This window comes from Nannizzia gypsea, genomic scaffold, assembly GCF_000150975.2.
Source record: "Nannizzia gypsea CBS 118893 supercont1.1 genomic scaffold, whole genome shotgun sequence".
In the NCBI taxonomy this organism is placed as follows: domain Eukaryota; kingdom Fungi; phylum Ascomycota; class Eurotiomycetes; order Onygenales; family Arthrodermataceae; genus Nannizzia; species Nannizzia gypsea.
In genome coordinates this window covers 994,330-1,004,743 of record NW_003345201.1, presented here as the reverse complement: position 1 = coordinate 1,004,743, position 10,414 = coordinate 994,330, and the positions used below count along the sequence as shown (strand labels likewise).

The 10,414-nt window shown below is 51.4% G+C and overlaps 4 protein-coding genes across 4 annotated transcripts; 1 reads left to right on the top strand and 3 right to left on the bottom strand.

Moving 5' to 3' along the window:
• Positions 1-1,338: 1,338 nt before the first annotated feature.
• MGYG_08892 (hypothetical protein) lies at positions 1,339-1,931 on the bottom strand (the record flags this gene model as incomplete). The annotated part of the gene is made up of 2 exons (XM_003176221.1): positions 1,339-1,548; positions 1,686-1,931. The coding sequence occupies 2 exons, from the start codon at positions 1,929-1,931 to the stop codon at positions 1,339-1,341; spliced, it is 456 nt and encodes a 151-aa protein (XP_003176269.1).
• A 1,173-nt stretch (positions 1,932-3,104) lies between these two features.
• Positions 3,105-7,555, top strand: MGYG_00357 (hypothetical protein; the record flags this gene model as incomplete). The annotated part of the gene is made up of 2 exons (XM_003176220.1): positions 3,105-3,740; positions 3,842-7,555. 2 exons carry the CDS (start codon positions 3,105-3,107, stop codon positions 7,553-7,555), a joined length of 4,350 nt encoding a protein of 1,449 aa, XP_003176268.1.
• Positions 7,556-7,985: 430 nt separating this feature from the next.
• Positions 7,986-9,236, bottom strand: MGYG_00356 (hypothetical protein; the record flags this gene model as incomplete). Its single annotated transcript, XM_003176219.1, has 1 exon — positions 7,986-9,236. The coding sequence occupies one exon, from the start codon at positions 9,234-9,236 to the stop codon at positions 7,986-7,988; it is 1,251 nt and encodes a 416-aa protein (XP_003176267.1).
• Positions 9,237-9,555: 319 nt separating this feature from the next.
• On the bottom strand, positions 9,556-10,113 carry MGYG_08891 (hypothetical protein; the record flags this gene model as incomplete). Its single annotated transcript, XM_003176218.1, has 2 exons — positions 9,556-9,792; positions 10,018-10,113. 2 exons carry the CDS (start codon positions 10,111-10,113, stop codon positions 9,556-9,558), a joined length of 333 nt encoding a protein of 110 aa, XP_003176266.1.
• Positions 10,114-10,414: the final 301 nt, after the last annotated feature.

Sequence of the window (10,414 nt, the reverse complement as noted above, 5' to 3'; positions counted from 1 at the left end):
TTCCCAGAATGAACCTTTCATGATGATAGTGTATGAGATGGCGGGTGCTCCGGAGTTTTTGAACCACAACTTGACTTTATGTTCCCGCATATCTAGCGTGTCGGCTATTGCCAGAGATTGTTTGTTTTTTTGATGTTTAACTAATAACTTAGCCATTTTGTTGATATCTCACATGTTTATCTGTCCATCGCATCTAGTATTGTATATAGATGGAAGATTATCGTTACTACAATACACTATTAATATGTCAAAACACTCAGATTGATCAGAATCGGACAGCCCGGTGGATGTTTATACAAGCCCGTTTTAAAGAGTACAATATCGATGCTGCCTTATTATGACCTTCCTTTTCCCTTTCACATGTTAAATACTCCTGTGTTCTTTAAATCCTCCACCTAAATAAGGGCGGGCTTGGAATGGTCAAGTATAACCACCACACTGTAAACGGCCTGTTGGTAAAGCTATGATCGTATAGTTTCAGGTTTCAAGGTGGATTCGGCATGCCCGTTGAAACGGGGAGGTTGATCGTAAAATAGATCGGTTAGAGGTGCCTCCTAATATATTCAGCTCGTACCTACGTAAAGCGGATATAGAGCTGCATGGTCAGCCACATTAAGAAGCTCTAGGAGGTGGGTTAATGCGGCTTGTCCCAGGGCGGTGCGCCTGAGCAACATGTACTCCTGTATATAACAAGAGCGTAACAGTAACATATCGACCTACTCCGTACACATGGCCCGTACTCGTTAGTTTCTTCACATGTTTCTGTTCCTCCCCTTCAGCTCTATTTCCTCATGGAGGGCTAAGCCTCCCCCACGATACAGGCTAGACTGGAGGAAAGGAGGGGAGGTCTTCCTATCCGAGAGTCTGTGACACCAACGGCCCTGCATATAGAGGCTTAACTCGAAGCTCAGCCATTTGCTACCAGCATCCTAAGAGGCTGGTGGCATGTTGAGAGCGCTCCGCCTTGGAGCTGGCTAAGTGCGAGAATAAGCCTGGAACTATATCCCTCCGCAAAACATGGCACGAACGGCCGAAAAGACAATACTAGCCTTTGATACTGGAGACCCATTGGTGTCTCATATGATTGATTGCATGCATTGGGTCTGCGGGAAGGTAAATCGGCCAGCCATGGGGAAATCATGATGCATCAAATCCAAGACTGGCTATCGATAGTTAAACTATGTGGATAGATTGACGCTGAGGACGACGGGAGACGGAGCTTGCTGGCCATCGAAACTCGGACTTGTGCGAAGACATGCGTCAGCACCCGGTGTATATGACACTCGACAGCGTGTTCGGCAGCGGAAGATGGTGTGTACGAAGGGGGTCGGGGACTGATCATGAGTCGCTGGCTGGTGATGCGAGAACATGGATATGATCAGGGGCAGGGCCATGACAACTGCGGCCATGGTGAGCTTGTGGGACGTCAACCTTGGCTAAAGCCGCTTCTCCAGGTTCCTCTTGTACTCCTTTTGTGACCTCTCTGCCATCTCTTTGCTTTTCTTCAATCTTCTTGTCGTCTTCCTCGTCGTCGTCTTCGAGATGTAGCTAAAAAGTAAGGAGGTCATGTGACTGGGATGCAACGTCGTGAAAGGGAAAAAATGGACGAAAAGGGACGAAAAGACGAAACAACGAACAACGAAAAGAAAAGAAAAGACGAAGAGCAAAGAGCGAGAACGACGAACATGCAGAGGGACGAGAAAAGAGATGGCTCTCTTCTCGCGGTGTCGGTTACGGCCAGCCGGCAGAGAGGGATGGTCATGAGACGCCTTGGATCGCAATCTTGACTTCCACCTCAGCCTCTCGACGCTGCCCTTCGCCGGCTCCCCTTGACCATCCAGAGACGAAAAACACCGTCCGGGCCTGTAAGTGGCTGCGATACGCTGCGAGGATATCCTCTTGGTGCCAGGTAGATTGAGGCTTGGGTCCATGATTGGCTAACAGTCGAGCAGGTCGTTCCCACTCGTTGCTTTTTTTCGCTGCGTCTCTGGCCCTTCCACTCACATCCTCAGAGATGCCACCCGGGCCAGGCGAGTTCATACCCAACTTCCGCGCTCCAGCCAGCGACTCACAGCAACCAAATGATGGCTGTCGTGTTCCTTGAGGCAAAACGAATTAAGGATACCATAACTAGCAAATCCCAGAGGTCTGGCTGGTAACCCAAAACCCACTTGGTGGATGCTGGTTCTGGGTGGTGTGGTACCTCTCAGGTACGACACGTACAAAAGAAATTTCATCAATAAGGATGATTGATGCTACGTTAAAGGGTCTAGGGAACCCCGTCCCATTACACTCCCTTCGAGGATAGCCTCTCCCTTGCTTCCTTTCTGCCTTTACGCAGAGCGTCTCTGCTTTGCTTTGTTTTTTATTTGTTTTTTTTTTTTATGTTTTCTCTCCTTCTCCCGCGTGAGGGTGTGAAGAATCCTGGGTCTGCAGTGATAGGTGCAGGGTCATACTGCTGCGGGATTCGCTAGAAGCTTTACTGGCTTGTCTCCCGCGCTTCTCCTGCTGCTAACCTTGTGTTTTGATGCATTCTTCATCTTTTCTTTCTTTCTTCGCTTGCTTTTCATGTGAACATACCCTTGTGGTCAACTTCGTTTGAACCTCCATGGAACAGTCAGCAGGATCTTTTATATCAATCGTTATCTTCCCCATTTGGATCTAGCTTTTGGGCCATTGCTATTGCAAATATCTTTTACAAGAAGGAATCAAACAGTGGCTGGCCATTGTCCGCTCTCTTCTGCATTCAATTAATAATTCTTCCTCCTCCTTTCTTTTGTGCCTGACCCTTGGAATATGCACCCGGTACACATAGCTCGTCCCTATTCTCCGATATTCAATATTCACTCAACCGGCCTATATTCACTACCTCCTATCACTGAGCGAGATACCCCATGATCCACGCCTGTTGACCAACACGAAACTGCTATAACTCGAGCCATATTCAACCCTAGTTGGCGGTGTTCATACTACAACTCGGATACCTCTTCACTAAGATTGAACTACATGCATTAATACCTCTAATTTATATTACCTATATCTCTGGAACTTTGCTGTCTTGTTTCCTCCGCCTCAGCTCCGCGAGACAGCCGATCCCTGAAACCATGGCTGGGATCAGCTTGCAGACGAATCAAATTCCCTGGGAGTCGTTGCTTCTAATGGATGAGCACACTGGTGGTGCAGACATCCAACCTGCATTGAGGCGATCTCTCCTCCCGGCTCCTCTTCGTATTGGGTCCGCGTCAACATCTTCATCTCACTACCAGACCCCCTCGCCCCCGATTAGCCCTGCTCCGACTCTTCTGGTGTCTGTTCAAACTCCTCAACATACCCGTTCTATGTCAGGGAAGCTCTCTCTGCATGAATATCGTAGGAAACTGTCACACCCAGAAGCCGATGACGGAACAACTATAGCTCCGAGGAGAATGTTGAAAAGGAAGCCAAAGACTACAAATTTGAACAACAGACAAGGGAACACCATCCCCCTCTCACCACCAGCAACTCCTCCAGCACCACCTTCTTTTTTCACACCTAGCCCGCCTGTTTCTCCTATCCTTGTGCCTGATCATCTTATCTTTGGTTCTGGATACAGCAACGCGTCTGATCTAGTTAGGAGCTGTGAAGTTTCGCCTATAGATGAGTCTTTCTCGGATTTTGGACGCACAACACCCCAAAATACATTGACACAAAATTATCTATATGAAGCACCAGCAGATAATAAATCCCAATATAGGACCTTGGTAAGTAAGTCTAATAATTTTATATATATTTGTCTACCTATGGTCCAAAAATTGTGATATACTCTTGTCTATCTTCAGTTTCACTAATAATGACGCGCCAGACAACCCTACGTGACTCTATCCGACAAATACCAATAAGATTCGCAACACATACCAAATCAGCCTCTGAATCAGCTCTGCCTAGAACTCTTCGCCATAGGGGTGTCTCATTTGAGATATTAACACCTCAAAGATATACAGGCTCTTCTATGTCTCCAACTTCGGTTGGGGTAGGCAGCCCTATCAAAAGTGACATGCCAAGTACAGCTTCCCTAGACGTGGAAATCGAAATCCCCAAGCGAGCAAAATCACCACCCCCAAGGCTTCGTCGGCGCTCTGCCTCCCTGGGCGCTGAAAGGAGGTGTACTCCTTCTCGTGCTTTGTTTGAAGACCTTCCAACCGCCTATTCTTCAATCACTTCGGGGACATCCAACAAGAATAGGCCGACTAATCCTACAGCCTATAGTTATGAGGATTTGCCACAGGTTCCGCATGAAGCTCTAGCTCAATGTGGCCGATCTATAGCCTCGGATGTGGAGCCTTCTGCTTCCCAGGAGATCCCAGTTGGCTTATTAGACTCAATTACCCTAGATATTACCCAAGGTCAGACTGCGGTAGAAGAAGCATCCGCGGCCTCTGAAGCCGTAAACGAAGCCGCCCATCCTTGCAACACCGAAAGCAAGCCAAATAAGCTTGTGAAGCGTCGTCTCTATGGCACAAACGACTCTTCTTCTCCTGGGTGTAGCCGTTTGCGCCCGATAATCTCCACGTTCCTGAATCGCCGCCAACCAAACTTGCATGGCGCTCGTGGCCGCATTGAGAAGCCAAAGACAATCAATGATATCATCAACGGGAGAACGAACTCTAGGCCTGGATCTGCCCTTGGTGAGATAGAACAACGGATGCAGACTGAATCTGCCATAAAGTCTCAACAGCCAGAGTCCACTCGGAATAGCTTTGCTGCTAGTCATCAAGAAGTTGCTACTTCTCATCTTCTCAAAGCCGGTGGTGAACCTGACGAGGCTGTATCCCAAGACAACCACGATGATCCACCAGCTACCCCTTCGCCGCCGTTTTCCTTCACCGACAGCAAGCGACTTGAGGAATGGAAGTCCTTTATCCTCACAGGCACAACCGACCAAATTTCTTCTGAGAATCTCCCCAAGAACATGCAACGGACCAGCATATTTGGTCCTAACTTCTCTCGGCCAATGTCTGCTCGTTCCCGACATCGTAAAGCTGATCGTCGGGTGGAGCGTCGACCTCAGACGTCTGATGCCGCCTCTTCTTCAGGGGCATGCCGTACAAACCCTTCGCGGCTCTCCATGTCGTCTTTATTTGGCCCCAGAGACGACCAGGCACAGCAAATGGGAGTGTCTGTCTTCGACCCTCCACCAGATCAAGCATTTTCTCCTGCTCGAACCGAGATGATGACCGGTGCAGGAACGCATTTTGAAGATCTGGGCCCCGGAAGCAGCCAGAGTTCATCTAGCAACAGACTCAGCATGCATACTGAATCTTCAATGGCATTGGCGTCTCCTCAACGTCCAAAGTCCGCCGCACCATTCGAGCCCAAAGATAAAACCAAAAGTTACCCCCCATTTTTCCATGCTCACCTTGGCAGCACGCGGCCAAACAAGAGGCGTGAGCAAAGCATATCGACTTTGGCAAAACATAAGGGAAAGCAGAGTATTAGTTCTGTCCTTGATGATGACAGTGATACTGACACAGACGAAGGAGGCTCTGAAAAAGATTGGGAGACGGTTACTGAGAGCCTAATGTTAGGATCTAGGTCCCAAGTCCCGATATCAAACTTGGAGTCGGGCAGCAGCTTGGCTAATTACTCCAGTGCTGGGACTCTGGCCAACAGAAGTATAATAGATATACCCTCCCAGCCCCCCCAGGGGAGCAGTGAAATGAGATTCCCGTTCCGTGACAGATCCCCTAGATTCCGCCGACCGAGCTGGTTGCATACGACTCGCCAGCGCCGATTCCCTGAAATCAGTGCCCCCAGTTGTCCACGACACCTTTACTCGATGTCCGAGTTACCCAGCGACCCCGAGATGCTGTACAGCACTCCGCCGCCTCTGATGGCATCGACAGCGCAACAGCCTGCTCCGCGAGCGGCTTCGTACTCCCAGTACCACCACCCATCCCCCCTTCGAGACTCCCACCCGAACCCTTTCCAATCCACTCCCCCTTCCCTGAACGAGATCCAGCCGAGCGAGCAGCACGCAAAAGCCGGACGAGATTCAAAGTCCGGCTTTGTGTCTGCAATTCGCAGTAGTAAGTTGACCTTTCAAGATGATAATGAAACCAGTACCAACAGCAGCAACCCATTTAACTCTGCCCAGTATGGCTCAGGCCCCATTAGGAGCCTACGTCCCTTGCCTGCTCGATCATCAATGGAAGCATCAGCATGGTGGACAAGGCCAGATTTTAATACCATGAAGCCCCAGCACTCCTTTCACTCTGCCCCTTTTTCTTCCAGCATCAGAGGCGTGAGAGACGGAACATCTCCTCACAGCCGCAACGTCTCTTCCTCTGCCCATCCTCATCTTCATCCTCACCATCACCACCACCCAACCTCTAGCTCAGCAACACGGGAAATTCCAGCAACTGACACCTTTGACAGTAAAAATCCCTTGCCTGTGACACCCCCTCCTGCATCCCATCCTGCCCGGTCACAGACATCTTCACTTGGACCTCGAGTTTCCTGCACGACAGAGGAAGATATTGAGCTTGAACCCCTTACGCGTACCCGCCGCCATCGATCAGTCCCACCTCGTTCTCGCGTCAGCTCATTAAGCAGCCTTGTATCTGGCGGTACTTCGACTTCAAGAAACGCTCCTGGTACTCTATACAAATCCATTAGAGCTGCTCACGACAAGACTCGAAGCTACCGTGACCACCGCCACCATCGCACTCTGACGAACAATTCAACCTCTACCATGGGCGAGCATCTTCTCTCTGCCAGACCAGACACCCGAGCGTCATCTAGAGGCGAATATCGACGCGACTTGACTCCATCTAACATGGACGAGTACGAGCATCCAGCTGAACGAGAGCGGGTATCCAGTCCTAGATCCATCTTTGCCATGTCACCACCAGCCAGGTACAGCAGCCGCCCTCCGACGCGCAGCCAAAGTGTGAGCACTGCCAGAAAGCTCCGCAGCCCCAAACCAGATGACTTGCTTCGTGAACGTCTGGACCGAATCGAAACAGCTTCAGTCGTGCTATCAAACCATTCACCATCTCTGCACGACTCATGTGTCCGTTCCCCCTGGACAACCTGCCAGCCAGCAAAGCAATTCACCATCATCAATGGAGCGTCATCATTCTTCGCTACCATCGATGAAGAAACCGGCAGCGTACCAGACGCATATTGTTCTACCTATGGCCGCCACGTCTTCCCCGAGCCACCGCGTCTAACCCCTCAGCCCCGTCGACAGTACCAGAATCAGAACGTCGATGCTTTAGGCTCCGCTGAACGAGCAGGTGTCAATGGAGGCAGAAATTTGAGCGCCCAACGACGTGTTGGAAGACAGCTGATCTTGCTCTTTTCGCTTTTTGTGCCTTTTGGATGGTTTGCGGTTGCTTATATTGGGTTTGACGGCAAGTTGGCCGACCAGTTGATCCGCTGGAGATCCAAGGGAGCCATTAGCGAGTTTCACGTCAAGGACAAGTACTGGGCCAGCCAGCTGGCTGTTTCCTACGGGGTGTTTACTCTTATTGCGCTGCTTGTGGTGTTGACCATCTGCTTAACTGCCCTGTGAGCGGGAGGATTGATACGTTGTTGTTGCCGTTGTTGTTGAGGATGATGATTATGTTGATTGATGCCCCTGAATTCCCTTCCCCATCTCCGGATGCATGTCTTGATGTCTTTTCACGAAGCTTCCCCCCTGATTATCTTGTTTCTTTCTTTCTTTTCCCTTTGTGACTACTTTTCTTTTCCCCTTTTGACTGTTAGATTTCCTCGATTTCTTCTCTGTTTTGCAAGCAATAGTCCATAATTCAAGATCGGATCTGGAGTTTCTTCAAGTCGGTTACACCAAAAAAATAAAGGTCCTGCATAGTCTAATGGAGTCTCTTAAAGATAGGACTTGGGTATCTCTGCCATCATGTTACGGTTAAGGGGTGTATGTGTGCGTAGTATAAGGAATAGAGAAAGACAACCTGGTTATTCTATATAATAAGCACTTTTCTTCACTCTGTCATCCTGGTGGACTCAGCCACCTCCTGTTCCAGGACCGCCGTGACAGCGGCCAACAGCAGACTCCTCCGCCGAAGACCGTATTGCGACTTGCCGAACTTCCTGCTCGGATTGGGTGTCGATGTGCCGCTGCCGCCATGGCTATGGCTGTGATGCTGCGATTTTTCTACCTTCCCCTTGCTGCCAGCGCCGGAGAAGCGACTCGAGGTCCCGCACCCGCTCGCTAGAGGATTGTGAGCGTGGTTGGTATGGTGATGCTGCTTTGGCTTCAGCAGCCGTTTTCTCGAAGGTGTCCGTGATGGAGGGAGCGAGCTCGGATGTTGGCCATCGCTGAGGTAGCCTGCAGCTGTATCGCAAGACTCACCGGGAGTCACTCCTGCTGCTGCTGCTGCTTCTGCGTATGATGAAGACCGGCGGTCCCGAGGGCAGTTGGCACCTCCATCTAGCAGGATGGCGAGGCGGACGGTGTCGGCGATGGAAGATGAGGCGCACTGTAGCATGGAGAATTTCTCACGCTGGTACCGGACATCGCCTGGCCGGTCAGCATCCTCGGCAATATTATTATTGATGCTGCTGATGCTACCACCGTTACCGACGATACTTGATCGGCTGTGGGGCATGGAGTGATATATCTCGGCGGGTATATCCTGCTCTTGCGAAGGGAGTTTGCCGTGCTTGTTACCATGGCTGATGACATGGGCGTCTCGGGGACTCGGAGGGGGCGACGAGGTGGAGTCTAGGGGAGCAGGATAGAACGGCGACGACAGCCGGACCAGGTCGTCCTCCGGCGACTGAGGAGGCAGCGAGTCCAGCAGGGCGAAGTTCTGATATTGAGCATCGGTCGAGCATCGTGGGGGGGTTATGGGCAGCCACCGTCCGCTATCGTCGCTGTCGCTGCCGATATCCTGGCTGCCGCCGGTCTCAAGTGAGTGAGCATGAAGCTGCTTCGTCAGGGAGCCGATAGAGAACCGCTGGCTGCGTTCTGTAGCGTAGTCTGCCGGGATGGAGGTGGGAGCAGGGCCGAGATGTTGCTGCTGGTGTTGGTGGTGATAGTGATGGAACTGCCTCGACCGGCGGTTAAGACGAGGGAAATCCCGCGAGTTCAACGGCGACGGCAGCCGGGGAGAGGGACACCGCGAAGACAGCGGCGAGACCAGGTTGCTGTCGCACTGGAACTGCAGGCTATCGATCTCGGGCTGTACCGCAGGCCGTGTTGGCTCCGGGAACGAAAAGCCTTCAAACATGCTGTTGCTTCTGCCGCCGAAATAATCCCCTCCTCTCTGGCCGTTTCTTTCCAGGGTCGGTACGCGTACTCCGTAAGTAGTTATGGAGTCGTAGAGCCGTCTCTTCCCTCCTCTCTTATATCGTCTTCCTCGGCCGTTCTTATAGCTTGTGTCTGTATCTGTCCGTGGTGGCGGATCTGTCCGAAAGACGAGGGGCCGTATAGATGGTTATATATATCAAAATCTCCGGCGCATCAGACAAGGAAAAAGGGCCGCCGGGCGGTGCAAACCAAGCGAGGAGGGAAAGAAAAAGCAAGAAACGAGCCACGAAAAGACTCAGTCAGTCCCGCAGAGTTTCTTCTCTCAGCCGAGACCGCGGCCGGAAGTCAAGCCTCTGCCTCCCTCTCTCGCCCTCTGGCTCTGGCTCTCGCTGCCCTGGATCCCAGCAGCGGCAAATAGGCAGAGACGAAGAGTGGGCTCCTGTTTGTCTTCCGCGGTGGAGCAAGACAGCGCGGCCTCTCGGTCGTTTTCCTTCGTCTTCGTCTTCGTCTCCGTCCGTCCGTCTGTCTTGTCTTGTCTTATACCTGGCCCTTTGTTAGCGATGAATCAGGCGGAACAGAGTAAGGAAACGCACCGGAGAAGCCTCTCTTGTTATCACTAACTAACTAACTAACCAGCTATCCTGTCCCGCTGGCCGCCGTCGCAGTCGCGGTCAAGGAGACGGCGCAGGCAGCAGGCAGCCACCCACGGCCAGGTTTGATAGAGGCCGGCGCAGGCATCCGACAGGCCAGAACTAGCAGACGGCCAGAAAGATCCCTGGTTTGGCCGCCGTTAGTCCCCGGCTAGTGTCTCGCTCCTTGTCTTCGCCTTGTCTGCCGTCGTTGGTTGGTTCGTCCATCGCTGGCTGTTGTTGGTTGTTGCAGAGATGGAGAAAGTCGGTGGAAGAAGCAAAAAAGGGCGCCAGGGGGTCAGCCTTATGGCAGGGAAGGGCCAGAAGCGGATGTCATTGGGACTCCGTAACTATACGAAGCAGAGTCTTTAGAAGAGGCGAAGAAGACACGAAGAAGCAAAGAAGACAAGAAGAAGAAGAAACGAAGAAGCCGAGCCGGTTGGTTGGTTGGATGCGGCTCATCTCGTATAAATTATAACTAGTTGAAGGCCTTCTTCTATAGATGGCCACGCATAGGGAGCAATTATAA